This window comes from Myodes glareolus, chromosome 16 (genome assembly GCF_982192425.1).
Source record: "Myodes glareolus chromosome 16, mMyoGla1.1, whole genome shotgun sequence".
Taxonomy (NCBI): Eukaryota; Metazoa; Chordata; class Mammalia; order Rodentia; family Cricetidae; genus Myodes; species Myodes glareolus.
In genome coordinates this window covers 72562836-72590613 of record NC_142041.1, presented here as the reverse complement: position 1 = coordinate 72590613, position 27778 = coordinate 72562836, and the positions used below count along the sequence as shown (strand labels likewise).

Genomic DNA, 27778 nt, shown 5'->3' with positions numbered 1-27778 from the left:
TACAATCAGTTTTATCTAATAAATTTCTTACATTAGGTGAGGCCTATATAAGTTAAATATGGTTATGGAATTTATTAAAAACCTCTCATAATTACATGTCTCTGAAATAATCTGTAGATTATATTAATACAATGCATTCAAAGAAATAACAAATTGCTGATTTCAGCTGAATAGGTGTTGAACAGAATCATGTTTGAAGGATATTGATAATACTGATTTATATATTCATGATTTAAACATAACACTTATTAGCAGGATGCCTGCAGTTCACTTCAGGAGGCAAAGATGATGTGCAATCTTTACTCTTACTGGTCAGAATGGACTCATTCTTCTTATGTAAATGGAAATGCAATGAGTAAAATGATTTGAAAATAAAGTCAATATCATGTGGAGAGATGAGTCACTGTTTAAGTGCACTTCTTGTTTATTAGAAGACTAGTGTTTGATTTCCAGCACCTATGTGGTAGCTCACAGCCCTCCAACTCCAGACTCAATGGATCTGACACCTTCACTTTGGATCTCAGCCTGCACCAGGTACACATGTGATACAAACACATATATTCAGGCAAAACAATAAAAATCATGAAATAATAAAACAAATTTTAAAAAATAAAAGCATAAAGATACATTTTTTTAAAAGTAACTATGTCAGGATTGAGGGAGAATGACACAAAACTAGCAACATTTTGGTCGATGTTGTATTTAAATTACTAATGTAAAATGAATAGATAAGCAAGCACTTGATAATTAAATTGAATTCTAGTTTTCGAGCATCGACTTGATGAGCAGTGAAATGGGGAAATAAAAATGAAATATCCGCTGAAACTAGAGAATGACTGAAGGCTTTGTAAGAAACAGTTTACAGATGGAGGCATTAGGAATACTTTGTAATTACTTGAATGGTTTTGTCTTTTTTGTTGTGATCCTAGCCTGTAATGGCTGAGTCATCTCTCTAGCTTCAAGGATTTTTTTTTAATAGCCAAAGGAGCTAGGTACTTTATCCATGAGCTTCTTGAAAGTGAAAGGGGCACAAAACATGCTATGCTTTTCTCATCAACCGGAATTATCACTGTGTGGACAGTATTTTAAGTATCATATGAATGCATGAGTATTTTTAGCTAGAATCATGCATTACAAATGTTAAATTAAGTGATCATTAAACCAGCATTTTTGACAAGAAATTTGATTTTCATAGCACTTTTCATTATTTTTTAAATTGATTTTGTCACACACATTAAAAGGTTTAAGCCATTGTTCTTTGAAACACACTTATAGTAGAAACATTACTAGAGTTAGACAAATCAAAGTTTTAAAGCAAGAACACAGAAAATTGTTCTCTTCTTAAATTACTATTGTTCAATATTATTTGTTATAGTCTTCATACTGAACATCAGATTTTAAAATTCGTTCATCCAACATGTTCATAACTTAGTACCTTCTCTCTTACATTTATCCATCTTCTTTAACCACTCCTTAACCAACTTTGTCTAGTTGACACTTATTGCTTTTACTCTCTGTTTGCAAGGGTTCAAGGTTCTTTGAGTTTTATTTACAAGCCACACTTTACAATTTATAAAAGAAAACTGCAATAGTATAAATATCACTCTCGTGAGAACCCTGGATTATAAATCTTTTATCTTTAGAGGTTAGTATTAATGCAGCAATGTTTGATCTATTGAGTTTAAGGGAGAAAAGACATTTCTGAAAAAAAGAAAAGCAAGATCTTCTAAATACAACGAATTTCCTAGGATTTCACATCTCCCTCCTCACATTTCACTCAAGAGAACATTCATTTGCTGCTGAAACACAAACCAGGGTAACGGGTAGAAAATTCCTTCTTGGCAAGGAGGGAACCAGTAAGCATGGTGTTCTTGACAGATTCCTAAATGTTCTCATATATGCTTGCAATTCTCTCTTCTGTACTCAAGTCACGGACTGATACACTGTCTCCTTGTGGGGCTACCTCACACCTCTTACCTGTGTCCACCTGTTGGGGGACTCTGTTTGTTCCTTTCCCCGGCATACAGACTCCCAAAATAATTACACAAAAATCTGTATTAATTGCAGTACTGGTTGACCAATAACTTAAGCGTATTTATGAATTACTCATACATTCCTTTTTTTCAAAGCCTGTCCTGAACCTAATTCTTATATGGTTGCTTGCCTTGAACTCACAGAGATCCGCCTGCCTCTGCCTCTCGAGTGCTGGGATTAAAGGCATGTGCCACCACCACCAAGCTTCATATGTCTTAAATTAACCCATTTCTATAAATCTGTGTATTACCACGTGGCTGTGGCTAAGCAGCATGATTCCATTGAGTCTGTCTCCTGATGGTGGCTACATGGTTCATCCCTGATTCTGCCTACTAGCTCTATATATCTCTTTCAGCCAGGTTTTACTCTGTTAAGTCATTGATTTGCTAAAAGCAGCTTTATTCATTAACCAATAAAAGCAAAACATAGACAGAAGCACCTCCCACACCACCCACCTCACGCTCTATTTTTGTGACAGTTAAATCCAGTCTCGGGTACAATTGATGCCACGGATTTTCCTTCACCATGTTACCTTGAACAAAATGTTTTTGACTGTAGAACAAGATGGAAACCGGTGGAGATAAGACAGTTTCCTTGCAAACAAAACTACATGGTTTAGAGGAAATGGATTTCTAAAAATATTAATCACAATAGCAACACTAAAGTGCTAGAGAAATTCATGAGTGGTTACATAATAAATATGTCATTACATGTGCTGCTACAGTGACTCTGTGGCCTGTGTCCCTTCAAAGCAATTTGGCAGCTACAGAGTTATCACTCACAGATTGCTTTTCCCTGCTGTTGATGATATTTGTGAGTATCTATACTACCTGTTGGCTAGTTTTTTTATTTGTTTGTTTGTTTTGGGAAACTGCTTTTCATAGTTTATGCATCCTAGTTAATGTTTTATTGACTACAGTCAAAAATAGACTGTCAGTCTAACCTAAATATTTGTATGATTTCTCTGAAATGTTACAACCAAGGAACAATAGCTGTGGAAAATAAGCTTCTGTTTTGTCCAGAAAACAGTACTATTTATCAGAGTCACTTTATATGTGGCCATTTTTGTGTGTTTCCTGCATAAATGCAGAGCATAAGGATCATGGGAGATGTTAGAAGGGGAGGGAGAGGAAGGTAGGTGAGCAGAGAAAAATATATAGTTCAATAAAAACAATTTTAAAAATCTGAGGGAAAAAAAAAGAAAAAGAAAGTTACCAGCTCTCATTAAAACTCCCAGTACGTAATTCCTGCCAAGGTAGGCCAATGTCATTGTATGTTCCATGCAACATGGACTAAAATGTTTTGTTTAAAAAGTACAAAGAAGGCGGGGTGGACGGTGCGGTCCAGGAAAGGCGCACAGAGCCCCTTCAGCTTCTGCTGCAGGGGCTCCTATGTTCCACAAGCCTCCCCCAAGCCTGCCCCATTGTCTGCAAGATCCTTGGCCCTGGAACTTGCTCAGGCACTGAGGTTATCTACCCAGAAGGTTCGCCCTTTTGTCTGCGAGGTCCTTGAACTTCCAGTAGTTCCTGTCCCTGTATTGAGGAGAATCATCCAGACCAGTGAGTGGGTTCCATCATGGAGAGGGGATGACGGTCCGGGAAAGGAGCACAGAGTCCCTCCAGCTCCTTCTGCAGGGTTTCTCTGTTCCACATGACCTTGCCTACCCCAAGTCTGCCCTATTACAGACAAATCTCACTCATAACCATCGATGCAAAAATTCTCAATAAAATACTGGCAAACCGAATCCAAGAACACATCAAAAAATTACCCATTCTGATCAAGTAGGTTTCATTCCAGAGATGCAGGGCTGGTTCAACATATGAAAATCTATCAATGTAATTCATCATATAAATAAATTGAAGGAAAAAAACATATGATCATTTCAATAGATGCTGAAAAAGCATTTGACAAAATTTAACATCCCTTTATGATAAAAGTCTTGGAGAGAATAGGGATACAAGGTTTATATCGAAATATTATAAAAGCTATATACAGCAAGCTGACAGCTAACATCCAATTAAATGGAGAGAAACTCAAAGCCATTACACTAAAATCAGGAATAAGACAAGGCTGTCCACTCTCTCCATACCTCTTCAATATAGTACTTGCTGTTCTAGCAATAGCAATAAGACAACATAAGGAGATAAAGGGGATTTGAAATGGAAAGGAAGAAGTCAAACTATCATTATTTGCAGATGATATGATAGTGTACATAAGTGACCCCAAAAACTCTACCAAAGAACTCCTACAGCTGATAAATACCTTTAGTATTGTGGCAGGATACAAGATCAACTCAAAAAAAAAATCAGTAGCCCTCCTATACACAAAGGATAAAAAAGCAGAGAGGGAAATCAAAGAAGCATCACCTTTCCCGATAGCCACAAATAGCATAAAGTATCTTGGGGTAACTCTAACTATGGAAGTGAAAGATCTATTTGACAAGAACTTTAAGGTTTTTAAGAAAGAAATTAAAGAGGATGCAGAAAATGGAAGGATCTCCCATGCTCTTGGATTGAAAGGGTCAACATAGTAAAAATGCCATTCGACCAAAAGCAATCTATAGATTCAAGGCAATCCCTATCAACAGCCCAACAAAATTCTTCACAGACCTAGAGAGAACAATAATCAACTTCATATGGAAAAACAAAAAACCCAGGATAGCCAAAACAATCCTATACAATAAAAGTATTTCTGAAAGCATTACCATCCCTGATTTCAAACTCTATTACAGAGCTACAGTAATGAAAACAGCCTGATATTGGCATAAAAAGAGATGGTGACCAATGTAATCAAATTGAAGACCTGGATATTAATCCACAATCCTATGAACACCTGATTTTCGACAAAGGAGCTAAAATTATACAATGGAAGAAGGAAGACATCTTTAACAAATGGTGCTGTCATAACTGGATGTCAACCTGTAGAAGAATGAAAATAAATCCATACCTATCACCATGCATAAAACTCAGTCCAAATGGTTTAAAGACCTCAATATAAATCTGACCACACTGAACCTGTTAGAAGAGAAAGTGGGAAGTAGTTTGCAACACATGGGCACAAGAGACTACTTTCTAATTAGAATTAGCACAGACAATAAGAGCAACAAGGAATAAATAGGACCTTCTGAAATTGGGAAGCTTCTGTAAAGAAAGGACACTGTCATTAAGACAAAAAGGCAGCCTACTGAATGGGAGAAGATCCTCACCAACCCCACATCAGACAAATGTTTGATCTCCAAAATATATAAAGAACTCACAAAACCAGATATTAAAATTCTAATTATTCTAATTAACCCAGTTTAAAAAATGGGGTACTGAACAGAGAATTCTCAACAGAAGAAGTTCAAATGGCCAAAAGACACTTAAGCTCATGTTCAACCTCCTTAGCAATCAGGGAAATGCAAATCAAAACAACTTTGAGATACCATCTTACACCTGTCAGAATAGCTAAAATTAAAACACCAATGACAGCCTATGATGGAGAGGATGTAGAGTAAAGAGAACACTCATTCATTGTTGGTGGGAATGCAAACTTGTGCGACCATTTTGGAAATCAGTGTGGAGGTTTTTCAGGAATCTGGGAGTCAACCTACCTCAGGACCCAGCAATTCCACTCTTGGGAATATACCCAAGAGATGCCCAATCATACTACAAAAGCATTTGTTCATCTATGTTCTTAGCAGCACTATTTGTAATAGCCAGAACCTGGAAACAACCTAGGTGCCCCTCAAGAGAAGAATGGATAAAGAAGGTGTGGCACATATACACATTAGAGTACTACTCAGCGGTAAAAAACAATGACATTTTGAATTTTGCATGCAAATGGATGGAAATAGAAAACACATTACTGAGTGAGATAACCCACTCAAAAAGGTGAATATGGTATGTACTCACTCATAAGTGAATTCTAGCCATAAACGAAGGACAATGAGCCTATAATTCGTAATCCTAGAGAAGCTAAATAAGAAGGTGAACCCAAAGAAAAACATATATTTATCCTCCTTGATATTGGAAGTAGACAAAATTGTCAGAAAAAGTGGGGAGCGCCGGGGTGGGTTTGGTGTGGGGGGAAGGGGAGATGTGGAGAGAGAAGGGAGAAGGCGAGGTTTAGGGAGAGCTTGGGAGAATGGGATGGTTGAGATGGAGGAAGAGTGGCTATGGGATCAGGGAAGAAGATATCTTAATTAAGGGAGCCATTTTAGGGTTGACAAGAGACTTGGCTCTAGAGGGGTTTCCAGGTGTCCAAGGAGCTATCCCCAGGTAGGTTTTTGGGCAGTAGAGGAGAAGGTGCCTGAACTGGCCTTCTCTCGTAGCCACACTGATGAATATCTTGCATATCACCATAGAACCTTCATTTGGCTATGGATGGAGATAGAGACAGAGAACCACATTGGAGCACTAGACTGAGGGAGAACATGAACAAGGAAGTCAGAACCTTGAGGGGTGCGTCCACCCACTGAGAGGGTGGGAATGATCTAATGGGAGCTCACCAAGGCCAGATGAACTGGGACTGTAGGAGCATATGGTCAGACTCTATTCTCTGAATGAGGCTGACAATGTGGGCTGACTGAGAACCCAATGATAATGGCACTGGGTTTTGATTCTACTACATGTACTGGCTTTTTGGGAGCCTAGTTTGTTTGGATGCACACCTTCCTAGACCTGGATGGAGGGGAAGGGCCTTGGACTTCCCACAGGGCAGGACACCCTGAGTGCTCTTAGGACTGGAAATGGAGGGAGATGGGGAAGGAGGGGAGTGAAAGGGAAATGGGAGGATGGGTGGACGTGGAAATTTATATAAATAAATAAATTTTTAAAAAAGAAAAAAGTCCAAATAATGTGCAAGTATAAGGCTCTCAGGCCTTCAACCTTGGCATCTCCTAATGGATTCTTGCTTCTCTTGTTTTTCTAAGTTGGTTGTCATTAGCTCAATTTTTTGAAATGTGTTGTAGAATGCTATTTTAAGATGTGTTACATTTGTGCTCTGGCATATTTGTTTATATACAAAGATGTGTTGCATTCTTTTGTGTTGCATATGTTTAACCTTGTAAAACTCTGTTATTGTGATTGTCTACAACAACTGATTTGTTAAAAGCACTGAATGACCAATAGTGAGACAGGAGAAAGTAGTGGGTGGGTCTGGCAAGCAGAGAAGACAAATAGAAGGGGAAGAACATTAGGAAGGAGAAGGATCAAGAAAAGGAGAAGAGGAGGACATTAGGAGTCAGTCACCTAGATACACAGAAGGCTACAGAGTAAGAAGTAAAGAAAAGTATACAGGAATAGTGAAAGAAAAAAGTTCAGAAAGAAAGATTAAAAGGTTCATTTAAGTTAGAAAATCTGGCTAAAACAAACCAAGCTAAGGCCAAGCATATATAATAAGAATAAGCCCCTCCATGTGATATTTGGGAGTTGCGTGGTGGCCTCCCAAAGAGGAAAGATTGAAAAAAAAACTATTTGCATGATTTCATTAAACTTAAACATATGACCCTTGCCTGGTCCCAACCTGAAATGTATAACCTTTTCCCACATGAGTCTCTAAATTCTAAAATTAATATTGTTGTACTTAGAAATAGTTTTTCAATAGTCAGTTCTTTGTCTAATTAAATTTCTTTACTTATTACTTGATTTTCATATTATACAATGTGAACTTTTCCTGTGCTTACATTATTACAAAAAATTTTTCAATAACTATCTAAAATCACAATTATTTAAATGAAAAATTAAATATCATTAATTTTTCATTTATGTCACCAGAAAACAGCCCATATATATATGTATATATATGTATATATATATATATATTTAATAACTGTAAAAGAAGGGATGAAAGAAATAAATGGTGAAATATTATTATCTTTGCTTTTGGTACTTTTACAAAGGTTATCCTATGGCTCTACAGAAGTTATATAAAATTCCCATTTCCATTTTAAATAATTCTATTCTTACTTACCTAAGTACAATTATTTTTATGTTTGATAATGTATATTTTCATGATTTTGAAATAATGTTTATGTTAACTAGTTTATGTGTGTTCAATAAAATGATTAAAATAAAAATAAAAAATCACTACATAAGCTAAATTGCTCACACAAAGACATATTTTTTCAAGTAAGTAGAAAATATCGCTCAATGTCTTTAACACCAACGTTATATGAAGAAATGCAAATCAGTAGAAATAATATTTTGTTAATGGACATTTAATTATTTTATAAACAATGATAATAACATGAAATATGATTAATGTTTAATGTGATGTCTTGTATTATGTATGAGTTGATGGTCCTGTTGACTGTTAGTTTCTGTCCTCTCCATATCAGTAGTTTGCAGAGGGCAAAGGCTGGGGGGTCCTTCTTCAGAATGTAGAGAATGAAGGGTTTCAGATGCAGCTGGACTCAAAGAAGGGTGTCTAGGACAAAATCAGAAAGTGCTAAAAAGCAATTACAAAGAACAACTCTATTGAATTTACAGCAAATGTCAAAAACTCCATCCATGTCACTAATTATCTCTGTAGTAGACTTGCACCTCCAGTGACTAGAAATATTAAATTCAAATTCCAGTCTATATAGGTCAACATAAACTCAGGCTAAAAAAATAGCATCATAATTGCAAACCTGGGAAATAAATTAAACCTACAGACATTTTTCAGGCAACAGAAATAGTATAAAGATGGTTCAGCTAGTAAAAATAAAAAGTAACTTTCTATAATAAGTCTATAAGCATTACTTATATAAGGAACAAACAAATGGCCTAGTCTTATACAAATAAAACAGTATATATGTGAAACAGCCAAGGTAATTCACATGGTGTCAGTTCTCACCTTTCAAATGCCATTTTTCAGAATACCTATATACTAAAAACTATTGACATGAAAAATATAGTAGTAATATCTATTTTCATAGTACCTGAAGGACCAGTATCTTTAAATATTAACACTGATAAAAATAGGCAAATTTATGCTTTGAAAATGCTGTTTTATGCAGGAATTATAGAGTCTATCAAGGAAAAACAGAATTCTTGCTAACCTTAATGGTACTCATTTGATTTTTATTACGCTGTTTTAAACGGATTAACATAAAAATAGCTACAGATGCTTTGTCTACAGTTTAAGTATAAAATAAAACTAAATAGAAAACATTATTTTCAGTGAGGTAACCCAGGCACAGAAAGACAATTATTCCATGTACTCACTCGTAAGTGGTTTTTAAAGATAAAGCAAAGAAAACCAGCCTACAAACCACAATCCCAGAGAACTTAGACAACAATAAGGGCCCTAAGAGAGACTTACATAAATCTAATCTACATGGGAAATAGAATAAGACAAGATCTCCTGAGTAAATTGGGAGCATAGGGTCTTCTGGGGGAGGGTTGAAGAAGAGAGGGGAGAGGCAGGGAGGGGAGCAGAGAAAAATATAGAGCTCAATAAATATCAATAAAAAAGATGATATCAAAATTCTAAAATATCAGCATTATTTTTATGTGATAGTGGTATTTCAGATGTGCAACCACACGTTACAAGATGAATGTGTGCATAGTTTATCCTTTACCCTGAACTATGCTATTTGTGACTATAGTATATGTATTGATATATTATAGTATATGTACTTAGAAGGTCTTTTTTTCTTCTTTCAAAATGTATTTTTTTTAAACTCAAGCATTGCACCATTAGTACTAACCTCTGAAAAAAATCAATGCTTTCTAACTCAGAATTCTCACAGGAATGATGGTTATGATTCTTTTAATTATAAAAAATTCATTTGGGTTGAGTAAGTTAAAGATTTATAACTTTTAATATCACTCAGTTGTGTTGCTGGCCTCTTTTATCTTCACTTATTCTCTTGTCATTCGATCAGGAAACTAGAGGTAATGATATATTTGTGCATAAAAACTTAAAATTCTCTATTGTGACTGAAAATAACAGTAGAAACTCCCAACACTGTTATGAATGTCAACGTCACATGAGGAATGCCATTCAAACATGAACATCGATAGATCAGATTACTGCATGTGTAATCAAATTGATATAAAATGATACATATTTAATGTGTGCATAGAGGATGTACAAAACCGAAGAAATCATTTGCTGCTTTCAGTTTGTATGCACAGTGATTCCAGGGGTGTAAAGGAAGACACACAACCCAGATCTTCAACATGAAGTACTTTTTTCTCTATTGTCATACTTTCCCCTACTATGCCTGCTTTCCACCCAGCCGCTACCGAATCCATTGGGTCCACCACTGGCCTACCTAATCAAAGAATTATATGTTTATTGAGTAATTGCTACTGCAAGATACAGAGCATTGTGAATAATTTTCTGAGTTGATTGGCATTTTGATTTATAGTCTATGAATAGTATATACTTCATATAAATACATAAAATAAAATGAAAGAAATATGCTTTGGGCCATTTCAGAAATTGTTGGAAACTCTGTCTTCATCTCCAAATAAAATTCAGTTAATGACACCAAAGTCACCCACTCTGAGTGATTTTCAAAATCAATCATTCTCACATAATATTATTCAAAATTGTATTGATTTTAACCTTACATGATGAGAAATTATTGCAAGGAGGTAGTAAATGTCTTTGTTTTCTGATATTAAGCCATTATGTTTATAATAGGACTTCTTCAACTTGATATCAAATCCCATATATTGAAATTATTATGATCAATTATACCAATGTAATGTTGACATCTTTCTCATTTTGTGCACAAAGATAAATGTCACCATTTCTATTATGCAATAGTATTCTGGAAGCACAATAAAAATCAAAACAAAAGAGTTGCAAGAGCTATTGCTGTTGACACATAGTATACCAAATTATTACTAGTATTTATGAATGAGCAATATTTATTAATGACTTTAGAAAAAATAACTAGACACAGTAGTAAAGAATGAATAGAAAATGATACATAGAATATGCTAACATTTAGTATATTATCAGTATACCTTATATAATACTGCTTTATTTATCCACTTATGTCTGAATTTATTTGTGTGCATTTGTATTTATCAATCTAATCTACACTATGTGTACCCATTACTTTTTCCTAACTTACTATATTGAATAACTAAATTGGCTTATTTTTATTATCATTATTATTAAAAATATGATGTCTCAAAAGGAAGGGAAAAACAGTTTCTAAAAAAAAAACTCTTATGTAGTTCACTGATACTCAGAGAGGGGAGGGTTCACATTGAATCTATACACCACAGAAAAATCAAGTTCAAAAGTATGAAAAACTAAAGGTAGACTATAAACACACATGAAAATCTTTTAGAATTAATCAAGACAGATATATTCATGGTCATAGAGTGTCCTAGTTGCATGGATACATGGCCTCTGGGAACTGACCGATAACTGCTCACCGAAGAGTTAATGAAAGTACAAATAGGATAAATTTACTTCCAATATCAATAACTGTGGGATGCTGAAATTCTAGGACTATAATTCAAGTGATTTTAATCCTTTTCTTCAGCATGTCTGTTTTAAGATGAAATAAATCAGATCTGGTGAAATTAATAAATCCACGTGTAATCTGAGCAAATCCTTCCCAGCTAGTCCCACAGGAAGAAGAAAAATACCAAGAGGGGAAACCACAAAGAGGGGACTTTAAATGCCATTCAGGGATGGGGACACTGATTGCAGGCTTTTTCAGGGGCAGGGTCTGAAATGGAATGGAAGGAGTGTAGCTGGGTGGAACTTCCCAACATGAAATGAAAGTTTCTGGATCCCACTATTGGGTCTTATTACAGATTAAGAAACAGCTCAGTAACTGAGCTGAGACAGTTTGCCAGAGCTAATGGGAGCACACCAACTCCAACTGGACTGAGAGTGAACAAGCCTGGGATCAAACTAGTCCCTCTGAATGTGATTGACAGTTGGGGCAGACTGAGAAGCCGCTGACAGTGGCACTGGGATTTTTCTCTACTGCATGTCCTGGCTTTGGGGGATCCTATTCTGTTTGGATGTATACCTTGGTGAGCTTAGATGTAGTAGGGAGGACCTTAGACTTTCCAGAGTTTGGGATGCCTTGACCTCTCAGGATTGGAGGGGCTGAGGTGGGAGGGTGTTTGGAGGGAGTGGGAATTTGAGTTGGTTTGTTTTTAAGTAATAAAAAAAAAAGAAATTGGGAATATTCTGACAATTAGCATTCATGCAATAAACACACTAAATATTAAAAAAAGAAACAGCTCAGTAACTAATATGCATTTTCTAAATGGTCTAATTTTAGAACAGTGTCTGTTTTTTGAATTCTCATAGTGCTTGATATTGTGCATTACATAAAATGTTATCTTGAACTTTTCTACATCCTTTTATACATTGTTTCAGAACACATTTATTACACAATGGCCTCAAGATTCCTTAATATAGTAAAAATCCTTTATCCTTGTATAGTCAGCAATCTATATTAAATTTTATTAGGCATTTGTTGTATATTGATCATATATTTGCTATCTTCATTTATATAAATGTGTTATTCTAAAATGAAATTATTTCCAGGAGTAGTCATCATGATTCTGTTTCATGTCTCACTTTATTTCATAATTGTAGGCATGTTGTTTCGAAGCCCCTGAGGAGCTTATGGTTGCCAAGCTTGTAACATCATTCTCCCACATGCTTTTTGGAAGGACAACTACTTCAGGCAAGACAGCAATGTGATGTGATGTGTCTTATAAGTGACCTTCACACACTTCCATCCTCAGGAGGCAAGGAGAGCGGCTTGTGGTTTCGTATTTAGTTATAATTTGTCTAACTAAGAGTTTGCAATGGTAGTCATAGGGAAGAGACTATAGTGTCTGCCATTGCATTTCCTAATTTAGGCTCACTGATGGAGGAAATAACCAATTTTAGAGACACAGAGAAAATCATCACGGTTTCTGTCACATGTGGGGCCGTGAGTCTCGCAGCCTGACGGCCTCCAGTTCTATAGTTCCCTCTGTTTGAGAAGTTCGCTAGTTAGCATTTGTTTGTAACTTTTTAAGTAGCTCTGGTTAATTGCTGAAAACTTAAATGTGCTGTGTTTTATGGTCTACAGAGAATTGCTGTTTGGACAGTGAAGGATGAGGGTGAATGATTTTTAAATAGTTACCAGATATTGTGTATATTATTTGAATAGTGCTATTGAGAATTAGGTACAATAATTTTGAAAATGTTAGTAAGAAGTTCTATAATGCTTGTTAGATGAAAAAGGTTCTTTTTAACTTTAGTATATGTTTGAATTTCTTTTTCTGTCATATGAAATTAACTATATCTACTTGCAATAAAGAAAAGCAGAAAGATAAATTTTTTACGTGTGGCAAGATACATCATAAAGGTTTTGAGAACAAGAATGAAGAAATTTTACATACAAATAAAATACTATTACAAGTTACCAATATGAAATTTAACGTTTTATATAAACCACAGAGAAGAAATGAGTAATTTGTCCTTATGAATCTCTCATGATGAGTTTCTTATACTTCTTATTTCTGTGCTATTCAATCTCTTCCACACTGTATGCATATTTTTTTTCCAAAAAAAGTTAAGTATTATGTATGTATGGAGTATTTAAATCCAGGACATTCATAATCACTTGGAAAGTCTTTATAATAAATGTTGTAAAATTGCATGTATAAAATACAATCTCAGATAAATTTTTAGTAACAGAAAAGTTAAGAATGATTTATTAAAAGCTTCAAAGGCTAAGGTAATATGACGATTTACAAATAAAAGATATTTATATACTTATTGCCGGAACTCCTCAAGTTAACTGAAGGCTGGGCTTCTCTGGAGAAGCTAGAGCATTGTAGCCCATCATCCTAAGCAAGCAGGTTAGTAATAGATTCTTAAATATGGGGTAAAAGCTAAAATCTCTTCTTTGTTTTCCACCAATCCAAATGGCAATAGAGTATATAACCATGTCTCGTTACAAATGTTTATTATAACTAGCAGTGTTCTTTACTTCTTTTCTACAAGATTTTTGTGACTTAGAAATTTCCATATGATTTGTAAAATTCTTTGGGTCTTTGGCAATAGAATACAATATCCAAAGTGATTATCTGAACTTGTCATTTAACCTTAGACCTTCTGTAAATCTATCTTTAATAGATACTCAAACTCTGCATCTAATTTGTACAAGAAAGTATATTAGAGAATAACACTTCCTCAAATAGAAGAGGGTGGTGTAAGAGAGGCATAAAGAAACGCTCTAGGACATAAGATAAATATGTGATAGATCATTTTTTAATTTGACATATTTAAGGGTTATTGATGGATGGTATATATCTGAGATTATTGAATCCTTGAAGAATTTCAGAGCTCACAGTATTTTTCAAGTGGACACTTTCATGAATCTCTCTTTCTTCATAAATTTAAGTCATATTCTAATGTGTATTAATAAAAAAATAATGGACAAGAAATCGTACCTCTAAAGGGCAGCCTGCTAAGTGTGTAAGGAGAACTAGGGATCCTTTTTAACTGTTAAATTAAAAATTATAATTAACAATAACATATGTATCAATTTTATAAGCAACCAAACTTTTCTTGTTATTAATGATTAAAAAAACCTGTTGAAGGAAAAGGTAAGCTACTATCATAAAACATCAAAATTGCCCAGGGACTTAATTTTAGTTTTTGGACAAGTAGAATGATGCATCTTTACATTGTTATGAATTATTAAAATAACACAAAATACTATTTTCCTGTAGTTGCATTGACTAATCTGCTAGAGGATTTCTGAAAATAAATGATTATTTAGTCATTCAGTTTTATAGCTTGAAATGATGCTTTCTTACTGTGGGTGCTTTCTCTTGGGAAATCCTAGGTAATTTTCAACTATACTTTTTTTTTAATTTTTGTTTTTTGATACAGGGTTTTTCTGTGTAACAGTCCTGTCTGTCCTGAAATTTGTTCTATAGACCTCCTTGAATTTAAAGAAATCTGCCTGCCACTATCATCTGAGTGCTGGAATTAAAGGTAAGCACAATCATGTTTGACTGCATTATGTTTGTTTTTGTTTGTTTTATTTTTTATCATGCTTAGAGGGAAAGCTGTTGCTATTCCACAGATGAAAGGTGGGGAACCTTCTAAACATCCTACAATGTACAGGCATCTAACTGTCGGCATTGTCACGAACAGTTGTTTGGCTACATGTTGTGCCGAAGAAATTTTTTAAAGTTATAGTCACTGTGTTACCTAAGAAAGATGATCATGGTATGAAACAAGTCAAAAGAAAATAATTATAGCTATTTTATTACACAAGTCAGGAATCCTAGAATACAAAACACCAAGGATAAACAATCAAGTGTGAGGCCAGCTTGGGCCATAAGAGGAGTTCAAAAGCAACATAAAGTCTATGCTAAAATCTTTCTTGAAAAACCAAGGGCTTAGGACAGATATGCTAATGGTTAGAGAGCGCTCTTAGCATACTAAAGGTGAAAGAGAGAGCGGTAAAAACAGATCAAAACAGCCTAAGTTTTCATTCCAGAGGGTTTGATTTAAGCTTATGCCCTTTGTAAATTTAAATATAATAACTGGTAAATAATGAATAAATAAATGGATATATCAACCTTGAGAAAGCACTGTACATAAATAATATGTTAAAAAATTAAGATTCATTAAAAAATGAAGAACATATTAGTCAGCCAAATGACAAGAAATGTGGAACTGTTTGAAAACAAACTCCATTATACTTAGGATTCTATTTCAAACATTTCTTAACACTTGGATTCCATATTTCGGACATTTGAATTTTTGCTTCTCTCTCTCCTCTCTCTTCTCTCTCTATATAGAATGAGTAGGACACCACGTAGCTGCAGAAAGAGAAAGATGTTGGAATCTTACTAGTAGGCCACAGCCTCGTGGTGATACATAGATTAGTAGAAATGTGTTAGTTTAAGATACAAGAGGTAGCTAGAAATTTACTTGAACTGTTGGCCAAACAGTGACGTAATTACTATAGTTTCTATGTGATTGTTTGTGTCTGGGTGTCCGGGAAACGAATGAGCAGCCTCCATTTACAATTCGGTGTTTATGTTTCAGAGGATCATAGTATGTTGGTGTAACAAAGGCATAGCAGCAGGAACAGTGAGAATTTAGTTATTGATCCGTAGGTAGAAAAAGAGAAAGAGGAGAGAGAGGAGAGAGAGAGAGAGACAGAGAGAGAGAGAGAGAGAGAGAGAGACAGAGACAGAGACAGAGACAGGGACAGAGACAGAGACAGAGACAGAGACAGAGACAGAGAGAGGTTAGGGATCATGAGGGTTCTTTGACATACCTTCTCAAGTAAGGCCACACTCCAAATCCTTTTCATTAATTCCATCAGCTAGAACCGTGTATTCAAATATATAAGCCTATGGAGTATTTCTCAATCAATCCACCACACGCAGTACAGAATGGTATTGCTAACAGTGAAGATACATACAGATTTTCTGTCACCCATGTAACGATTTCAGAAAGTGAAATTTCAATACAGCAGCTTATATAAGAAAGGTCCCAGGACATCACTTATAAAATAATCTCAATTGTAACTTATAATTATTATTGAAACATTAAAGTTATCATTTTGATGGTTTAAAAAAATCCTTTACTAAATTTTACTAAATTTTCTATTTCATGTAGTAGAGAAGCTAGATATCTAACAAGAATTTCACTTCTTCTGGTCATTGAATCCCTAAAGAAAGCTGTAGTGTGCATCCCCGCTTCAGTAGTGGAGGTCAGGGGATATGAGCCTTGTGGAAATGACACCATCACTTGCTTGAACTTCAAAACAGTGTGCTTCCTTCTGTTACACACAGTCAGAAATGAGTTCTGATGAAGTGACTGAACCATGAGCATTCTGACCTCATAACTCTGCTTTCTATTGACAAGGTTGTGCACTACTGTGACATCAGGAGATGATAGAAAGTGGAAAAAGCAGGTTCTCTTTGCTGGGACTGAATCCCTGAGGTTGGGCTCTTGAAGAATGTTGCTTATTCCCTGACACTCACCTTTTGGCTCTCTGTCTCTGCTTTCAAGCTGGCATTATGTGAACTGCTTTTTACCATCATACACTTCTTAACCATGATCTTCTGTCTCCTAGAGTCCAAAACAGCAATATCATCTACCCACTACCATGAACTGAAATGACTGAAATTATTAGCCAAAACAAAGACTTTCTCCTTTTTAGTTGCCTTTTTTTCTTTTTTGCATTTTATCACAGCAATAGAAAGGTGACTAGTGCAGGAGTGGGATCTGAAGACAAATTCTTCTTCGTGTACAAATGGTGCTCAAGAAAAAGGTTCTCGTTTTTTATATTTGTTTCTTTCTACTATTTAAAGTCAATTCCCAAAGTTCATAATTTGTTTATTTCAGGCAATAGAACAGTAAAATAATCTGAAAAGACAGACTCTACAAATGGTTATTTATAGATCATGAGCAATCAACCAGTGTAATCAGTACATGCGTGAAATCGGCACCTCTTTACATCAATCTCTAACCTCTTCATGATATTTTTATACAAAAGAAGAATCTGTGCAAATTTAGAGCTATAAATAGTCAGTGTAAAATATTTTTAAAGTTTATTTACTCTTTAAGGGAATGTATTTGTGCAAACAAAAGTTGTCCTGATTAAAATTGGTTTAAAATTATAATAAACATTTCTAATATGAACAAGTGTTAGAATCCAAATTCAGTGAATATTAACAAAGTATGTCAGAATTCATCTTAGTAAATTTAAATTTTACTCTGCTCAGTTAAATGAACAAACTAAGATGGATTTTCATTTTAAATAGATGACATTTGTTTTAAATTAATAAATTGTTGAGCTAAATCTGATTTTAAGAAACTCTTTAGTAATATGGATCATTATGGAATCCTTATTTTCACAGAAAATTTAGCAATCTTTTACTTCACATTAGTGCCATGAATACAGATGAAAAGAGGGTTATTCTATTTCCAATGGGCAGCAAAGGTGAGCTGAAATTTTTTGAATAAATAAGAAATGAAATTAAATTATGGGCAATGTTCCCTTTTGTGTAAAATTTGAAATATAATGTTATGCATGGTTAGAAAGCAGTATTACCATTAAGTGGCTTCTTTGAAATTGTGTTAACCAAATAGCTGATAAATATATCTATAAACAAGTTCCATTAGGAAGCCATTGTGACTTGGGAATAAAAAGAGGCAATATGGGAAAGATGAACAGTTTTGAAAAGTGTCACAGTCTGAAGAGGTAGGCAGTCTCACTGAAAGTCACTTGAATATACTATGCCCTATGAAGCAAAGACACAGCATTTAAAAGAAATACAAATGTCTACCTCACTATCAAGTCTAAGATATGTTTTAATTTAAGAGTGTCAGTGATTTCACTTGTTACAGTTTCTGTTACCTACAACTAATGTTTTCTGAACAAACCAGATGGAAAAATTACTAATACAAAATGTCATACTTCTATAATACCACTAAATAGTGTATTGATCATAATTTAACCTTAATATTAGTTTTGTTATTAAAGGATAATTCAAGCTTTATTATAAGAATGAATTAATTGGAAGAACCATGATACAATAAAAATTTAGCTCCTTTTTTGTGGTTTCCAAAAATCATTTATGCTTCTTTGAAGAAATCCCCTGAGCATAAGGAAAAGTAACATAAATTAAAAAGAAATAAAATTGAAAGAAAGACAGAAGCAAGGAATTCTTTATGGTTCAAGTAACTAAGTATTTTTACCTTTATTTAACTAGCAATAACTCTCTAGCAATAAATAAAGAGGAAAACCACAAAGAAAAACTTAACTCCAATTAAATTATTACTCTACATGACATATAGCATTAAAGAAAACAACTGTCAGAGAATAATGTATTACAAAGAAGTTTCTCATTTTGACAAAAATGCATGGACTATTGTACTAACTGAGAGTACCTTTTTATGTATTCTGAGGTAGAATTTAGAAATCTGAATCAATACAGTAGAAATTAAAAATCCAGAGACACTAGCTAACCAAGATCAGATTGTGACCTTCTTGATAAATCCAGATTAAAATGAAGATTGAACCCCAACTTCTGAACAACTACAGGTACTCCATGTTCTGTGGATTTAAGGCAAGATTTGGTGTATTTAAAAATAATGTCTTTTTTATTTGAAATAGAAAATCATGTAAATTATATCTTTATTCTGTATGTCAAAACAGAATTGTATAACAACTTCATAGTTGAAGACATTTAGACATTTAACATGAAAAATACTCTGTGTACAAATAGGCATATAAAATTGTTGAGGTAAAATAGTCTCATGTAGGCAGAACACCCTGAGAAGGTCTGCAGTGTCTGACTTGAAATTCATCTTACAGCATTTCCCTCATGCTAATAATTTTTTTGAAGACAGACAGTGAGACTTGACCAAATAAATGTTCTCTACAATTCAGTGAGAATATGGTCAGACAATATAGACTTGGAAAAAATTTTAACCTAAAGACATGTATTTAAGCTATTATGAACACAGGATTTTGTGTTAAAAATCACCTAAACATTCAAACATTGGAAGTCAGGAAATCACTGATAATCTGGCAGTGGTAACTAAAACAATTTGCAAATAAGATGCCATCATCTAACATAGAAATTTTAGAAAGATTCCAATCATTAGTTCATTTTCTGCTAATGTAACAAAATGCCTTAGGTTCACTTTCTAGAAAGTAAAAGAGATATATTTAGCTCTTACTTATAGATGGTCAGGGGAGATAGAGTGGGAAAATCCCTGGTTCTTCCACCAAGATAATGTGAGCTATTTGGGGGAATTATTTCCACAAAGGCAATACTTCCCTTTTGCTTTTCCTCATTCACAGAGTGCCTGAACTTGACTGAATATAAACTCTTCTCCATGGCAGTGAAGCATCACCACTGTCTTTTTGAGGGGAGAACAAGGCAACACACAACTATATTGTTGCGTGTGAACTTCAAGTTCATGACACGAGGAAGGACAACATGTGTGCAGAAACTGTTCGACCCTCTGCACCTGGTGGCTATGGACTGCGGAAGCTTACCACTTAGGAGACACTTAATTTAACTTTTGTCCTCAGCTATCCTTTGTCATGTCTGCAGTCTGTTGGAGGGCAGACCTCAATAAAATCTATGTTATGGAATTCACCCAGCTCAGAAAATGAACAAACTAGTAGCTTCAGAGAGTCACCAAATATGACCAGATTCACTAGACCTCTTGTTTCTCAAGCATGTAAAAGCAGTAAGGACTCTAAGAGACTCTCTCAGATTGACAGTCACCTGCAAGAGGAGACCTAACAAAGCACTTGGAATAGCTTCTCAGACCAACTAAAGTTATCTGGAAAGAAGACTGTCAAAGAGTGTATAGGATGTGCATTGAGATCCTGATTTTTAACTTTTTTGAGCTGATAACTATGTTAAAAGTATGTTTTTGTCGATACAGCTGTCTTTAAATATTTGCTACTCCTGCATGTAAAAATTCCCTCACCCATGTTCTTTGAGTAATCCCAATAAACTCATTGGTTCACCAAGTTGGAAATTTGTATTATTTAATTCTCAGCTGTTAAGGGTCGATCGCGCAGCAAGAGCATGCGTGCCACTAAGATGTCTAAGGCTCCAGTCAAAGAACATCTGCTTGCCTGATGAAGACAAGTATCAAAGAAACTTTGCATTGGGAAGTGAAGAGAAAGCCCCTCTGGCCAGGTCATGGGCAGGTGTTTGGGTTAGAGAAACCTTGTAGGTGTAAGCATAGACTTGGATCAAAAGGCTTTTCAGCTCGGAAAAAAGCACAGTATAAAGGACTAAGATGTTCATTAATGTAGAGACTGGCAACTATTTGTGGGAGCAAAGGAGTACAGTGAACCCTGTGGGCTGTAGGATTAGGGAAAATTCAGGGAAACATTTCAGAAAGTACATGCATACAAATCCAGAAAACAAATTTATTGGGATATAATCTCTGCTGGGTGTTAATTAGGAAATTTCTTTCTAGGAAACTAAAAATTTCTCTGCCTTCGCCAACTAATCCAACACTCACTTAGCATTCCATTGACACCACATGGTGAATTTACTTATTCATTCCTAGAAGTCTGACAAAATTGTGTCAATGACTCAAAACTACTAACCCCTGTTTAAATCTCTCACTTGTGGGGGCCTATATTTGTGAAATTTTAGTAATACATATGCCCACGTATCTTTCAGCATATGAATTATCCTTAACAAAAAATGTTCAGGCATGGACTCATAATTTTAGACCAAAACTTTTTCTCATATGAAAAATCCTCTCTCAATTTACTGACTAGCTAGATTGACAATAGCGAATCAGCCCAGAAATGTGAGACTTATTCTTGATTCTTTTTTATCTTTATTAACAGATATCAGTCTAATTTTTAAGATTTTAGCACAATTACCTCTTTTCCTACTTCATCTTCATAAAACAGACTTCCATCAAATAGACAAGTTCTGTTTTTCCACAACTAATCCACCCACCAGTCTGTTCCCTGACCTTTTCTCTTCCTGACATTTCAGTATGCTCTCCCAAGCTTAAACTTTTCAGTTCATAGTTTTGTACTTGCAGCACCAAAATGCTCAATGATAATATTTGTCATTAATCATAAAAATAGTCTCATTTTAAGTACATATCTATAATTTCAAAAAAGCAAATGAATTACATTAGGATGTATTTTTACTGTTTAACCAACTTCTTAATTCTATTTTTGATTTTAAAAATGCATAGAGAGTTTGAAAATATTATTATAAAGAAGATGGTGCATGATTACTCATTATTTAAGATGAAAAATTATAACATGGGTGAACTAATAAGTTAGGCTTAATTCATATGATGCCTTCCTACTCTAAAGAGAAAGGCAAATGCGTTTACATTATTGGTTTTACATTTTAAGTACCTGTCATTATGTCCATCATAAATATACTAGACATCAGACACCAATCTAATTTTTTATAAACCTTTAGTTTGAAATTAAACAAACATCAGAAAATAAGTAATGAATTTACTTGAAGTCATGTTTTGCCCAAGTCAACAAAAGATATGCATGGAACTCGAAGATGAAAGTAGGTATATTACTTGGAAAGTGAGGTATTAAGCCCATATTACTACAGAACTGACTCCATCCAGCAAGGAACAACTGAATGTCTTGCCTTTGTCTGGATTTCTATCAGCAGATTTTTTTTTTTTAAAAAGGCAGTTATATTCAGGCACTTGACCTGAAAAGCAAAGTTATTATTTAAATTGAACAGCATCTTCTTAATATGAAAGTCTTTCCAATTAGGCAAAAGAAGTTCATAAACTAGGTTCCGCCTAAATGAATTACATTTTAGCATGGATTTGGATATGATGTCTTATTAAGGCTTTTGCTCTGGAGATTATCCCATGGAGAGAGACACAAGTATGACTGAGAATGAGAAGCAATCCCATTACAGGCAGGTTAACTCTGCTTCTCAATGCACAGGAATCTGAGATCGCCTTTCAATCTCCTTGTCCTCTGAAGTTTAAACACTAAGGTTAGAGTCATATTCCTTAGTGATCAGCTGATTGGTGATGGAATATAGGACTCCAGAGAATTAGCTACGTTTCAGTTGAAAGAGAATCAGGGTTAGAATTGACTTCATATTCATTATTATTTTTATAAAAAGTAATAACAAAATGCATTGTGAAAAGGTCATGCTAGTGTTACAGTAACGAGGACACAGGGGATAGAGCGACCCTGAATTACCTAAATGTGGCTGTGGAAGAATTTCTAGTTACATTTCTAGTTAAAATACTTCTAAGGAAGCAAATAACCAGAAAACTCCTGCATCAAGGTAATTATGGGGATATATGTATATATATATATATATATATATATATATGTGTGTGTGTGTGTGTGTGTGTGTGTGTGTGTTTGTGTGTGTGTATAACCAACTGGGAACCTGGGAAGCAAACTAGACTATTGAAAATTAGCATCTTTCTTTACAGTAGAGAAAATGAGCAATGTATATATAAAAGACTAGCATTTTACATATGTGTTTGGGGATTTATATCAGATATTGAATAAAAACTTTATTTTTTCAAAATCATCCTTCAGACTTCACTCACAATCCAATGATTATCATGGCTTCCTAATTTTTTCTCACTGTATGGCCCAGGGTGAGTGCAGCCTTAGCCTCTTTTATATCAGGATTTACAGCTGGGTCCCACTTTTCCTCACACCAAACATTCTCCTTAATTGATCAAATTTGATAGTATATTATTCTTCACACTTGTCTCACTCATTTATTCAGTACTTTTGTTTCTTTAACACACTGTTTTAGCTTTGTTTGAGACGTGACAAGGCAACATCATAAACTAACATCTCATTTAGAAAGTGATGATGGTTATAAAAACCGTGGAATTCAAGGATCAGCAGTAAAAGCAAACATTTCTAAGCCAATTATAAAAGCCTCACTGTGGAGGTTAAGATTCCAACAATCAACACAACAAATAACCAGCAGGGGGTTCCACAGTCCAGAGCCTCTGAAAGGGTCACATTCCTTCCAAGCAGGAGGTATGTCAAGGATGCTGGTAGGATTAGAGCAATGCTGGAGGCACAGGGCAGGGCACAAGATTGAAAATGTGGCAGCATAGAGTTTCAAAGGGTACATGACGGAGTATGCAGTTTTCTGTATCAAATTCCTTGAAATATTAAAAACAGATTGATGATGTAACTCGTGTTTTTAAACAAAAGAAAATAAAACATTCCCTCAGAGTGGTAAAGTTACAGGAAGCAGAACCTTTCCTTGGATCACTGGTATACTGTGGTGATTATACAAGAAGGTCTATAGCAAGGATTAAGATTTATATGAGATAATAGATTGTATCTTAGATATAGGTCAAAGGAATGAATTGAAGTTTTATTTTAAAAGCTACATAAAAAACCGGGCATTCTAAGGATTGTTAGAAAAATTACAAAATAGACAGGACGTAGGGAAAATGAAGTTATATTTACAGATACATGTTGAAAAATGAAGAAAGTATATATAAGTTTGATATGAATATAAGAGATATAAATGTGAGAAACACTAGTGGATTGATTGTATTTTCTTCCTTTGGAAAATATATATTTGATTCTTTTTTTTCTTCAATAATTGCAAAAATTTTCTTCTCATTTTTATTCCAACTCACAAGACATTGTCTTTTCTTAGCAAGAATTCAGTATTGTCCCGCCAGCGGGAGGCATAAAGTGAATCTAGGGTGCAGAGGGGCTGCACAAGATATACCATCACTAACCACTGAGGTGTGGTCCTTTCTAGTATGAAAAATGTGTTTCTTTTTACTATTTTTTTTAACCTTTCCTCCCAAATAAAAATTGTAAATAAAGAAATGAATTAGCCTTTCAGAACAAATGCTATATGCAAGGTCAGGAAACTTGGCTTATGTTTTGTAGAAGTTACACATTATATCAAGTCAAATAAACTTAAGTCGGATGCACATATTGTATTTGACTGTCTCAGCATTGGCAGAGGTTGTTATGGATCACAAACAGCTTTCATCACAAGTTGACACATTTGTTGAGATAATACTAGTAACATGCAAAATGATACATTTTGAACGATAAATTTCTAACACAGCAACTAGGTAAGCGAGGAATAAATGTTGTGGAGCTGCTGATTGCTAACAAATTTATCTAAACAGGCAATGGTGACTACTACAAAAAAAGGGAAATCTGCAAAAGAGCATAGCTTACCAAGAGGCTGGCCAGCGATGACCCTGGCATTTTCTCCAGCCACTGCGGCTCTTGCATGACGCTCACTCATGTACTGGACAAAAGCATACCCTTTGTGAACGGAGCAGCCAACAATTTTCCCGTACTTTGAAAAAATAGCTTCAATGTCAACTTTTTTGACGATTGCTGTGTTTAAATTGCCGATGAAAACCCTGGAGTTGATGGACTTGGGGTCATTCTTATTGGTTACATTGCTGGTCTGTGTTTTGCCCGTCATGGTTGGCTCACCTTGTTTTAATCCTTAAACAAACAAACAAATAAAATAATCAGAAAATGAAACAACTAAATTCAATAGATATCTCTGGATTTGAACAGATTTAAAACTGTCCTGTAAAAACTCAAATCCCTATATAACACGATCATCTTGTAAAAAAATCTTAGCAATAACAAAGGTAAACATGCTTGAATAGACCCTGTAGGGAAATTCTCATGATTAATTACATATAATTTTCAAAAATGCCTCAATTCTGTATTCAATGTTCTGTCCCAAATGTGACTAAATGTTTTGCAGTTGCCTTATATTTTAGTATATCTTCATTTGCTAAGGAAAATTTAAGGAATACACCTTTCATTCCATGAAAAGAAAAAAGGAACTAAAAGTCTGCATGTGCAAGTTTGTTGAACAGGATATTTCATTACATAAGCACTGCATAGAGTTTGAACACAGGCATTGTGCTGCTCTGTGCTCTGTAACAGGCACACTGGCTTTCTGCTCCGGCAGAGGGATCCTACGGTCAGACAACAACCGATTCCTTTAAAGGCTAAGGAGAAGAAAAAAAGAAAAAGTTATTATCAGGAACTTGATTAGAACTTTTTTATTTTTTTTTGTTTATGGCATTTAATTGAGCCAATAATGCATGTTATCATAGTTACATGTAAATAAAAAAAGACATACACAGCCATTCATCAATACTCAGAACTTGCAGGAGAATACTGTGACTTTTTTTCTTGGTCTCATTTTTAAAAAAGAAACTCAATGAAGGTTTTTTTTTTTGTTTGAAGATCTTAAAATCTATATCAATATTTATTGAGAGTTGCTGTTTTGCCAGGTGTCTTCTTTTCTTTAGAGAAGCCATTATGTGAAATGGAAACCCTAGGAGAATTTTACTCCAGTGGGGGTGGTCATTGCTGAAGGCTAGTCAGTGGGTGGATTTTCTTGGTGACAGCTTGCATATTTATATGAAGACATTATTTAAAATATTTCAGCTATAAGATAACAAGTGCAATTGAGGTTTAAGAATAATTTTAAATGACAGTTTTTATTTCCTTGTTAATCTAGTAGAAGTCTCAAAGCCCCATAAATTAGGGATGCTTGAAAATTTACTCACTATGCATTGATCAGAAGTGCTGTTGAATTCAAGCTCAAGATAGTAGCTTAAAAGTGTTTCACTGTTACATCTGAGGATTTTCTAACTTATTTTTTTTTCAAAATAGACCCTCACACAAGTCATTTTAATGAAGGTGGATATAATAAACAAAACATTAACCATTTACATAAAAATTAAAGGAAATTATCAAAAAGAATGATTTAAAATTGACCTATATTATTTCAAGCTTAGCTTTTTATTTGTTCCTTCATTATGAAATATTCAAGCAAGAACTGTAGAAATTAAAATTAGTACTTTTTTCTATCATAAAAGTATATCTATTGCATACCTTAGGACAAATCTTTGAGAATGCAAGAAATATTAAGGTACATTTTAAAACATCAACTGATTTATATACTCTAATGTAGTTTCCCTTTCTTAGTATCTCAAAAAATATATCAATAGATAAACCACAGAAAACCTAATTTCAATTTATAGTTGTATGGCTAATGTTTTCTGAAATATCGTATCTGCGATATAATCAACTGTAATCAATTCCCACGGCTGATATTTATTCTGTAGATAGGAACCTACTGGTTATAAAGCAATCATAGGAACTCGTAGATGAGGTTACCTAGATGAAATAAAATTAACGATTTGTTGACCTACTCAATGTGAGGTTGCACTTCTATTCTGAGATCTCATTATGAATGTCATCTTTATACCATCTTCTTCCAAATGAATGTATCTCAAGAAAAAAAAATTAAGACATCAAATAGAGCTGGTTATAGTGGCGCACTCCTTTATTTTCAGAATGGGGATCCAGAGGCAGGCAGGACCCTGTGAGCACCAGACCAGCCAGATACAGCACATACCTGGCCTACATAGAGAGACTCGATAAAAATATTAATTTGCAAACACAATTGGTGATACTAAGTACTCTGAAAACTGTACGTCTTTATCTCTCTCAGAGATTGCTTTGTTGTTTTCTCCCAGTCTGGATGACGATGAAAGCTCCATTGAAGCTGTCTGTATTATCATGTCAATGTTTTCTAAAAATCAGTCATGGATTGGTGCCACTGTCCTATTTCTGCACTAGTACTGAACTATCTAACTTATGTGTCTCTATTACATGAATTTTTGGTCCATTGAAGAAAGACTCCCACTTGATGACCAAGTAAATACAGATGGAATATCTGATATTCAGACAATGCTTGTGATGGACATTTATCTTCTAGACAAAGATCTACTGGGCAACATGCAAGAACATGTATTAAAGCTTAAACTATGAAAATCTGTGACATCTCAAACAAAAAGTAAGGCCTTTGTCTGTTGTTTTTTTTTTTTTTTTCGTCCCCCCTGGAAAGGTAAACAAGGTCAGAGAGCAAAGGACAAACCCTGGTAGGTATTACTGCAAGCACAGATGGTAGGCTCACTGTCACAGCAGAGAGAAACAAAGTTGCAAAATACCTGAGAAGATATAAAATGATGAGATAGTTTTGGAATAAGGGTTAATCAGAAAAAAGGAAAAACAACAACAACAAAAAAAGACATGGTATCCAATGAGAAAAGTCCTTGAATTTATGCTGGTAGTCAAAACTGAAAACAAGTAATAAGATGTCTGATGCCACATCACGATTATAAAGCAGTTGAAGAGTTGTAAGCCTGTGATTTAATAATACAAAACCGACTGAGACTAACTCAGTCTTCCCCAGCAGGGGTGGAG

General features: G+C 34.6%; 1 protein-coding gene across 6 annotated transcripts in view; it reads right to left on the bottom strand.

Moving 5' to 3' along the window:
• Ralyl (RALY RNA binding protein like) overlaps window positions 1-27778 on the bottom strand; it is a 758034-nt gene that overhangs the window by 386426 nt on the left and 343830 nt on the right. For all 6 annotated transcript variants that reach the window (XM_085677394.2, XM_048420264.3, XM_048420263.3 and 3 more), the window contains one exon: window positions 24707-24985. In XM_085677394.2, coding sequence (XP_085533520.1) covers window positions 24707-24962 — 256 coding nt within the window. In that variant the 5' untranslated portion in view covers window positions 24963-24985. The remainder of the gene's footprint in view (window positions 1-24706; window positions 24986-27778) is intronic.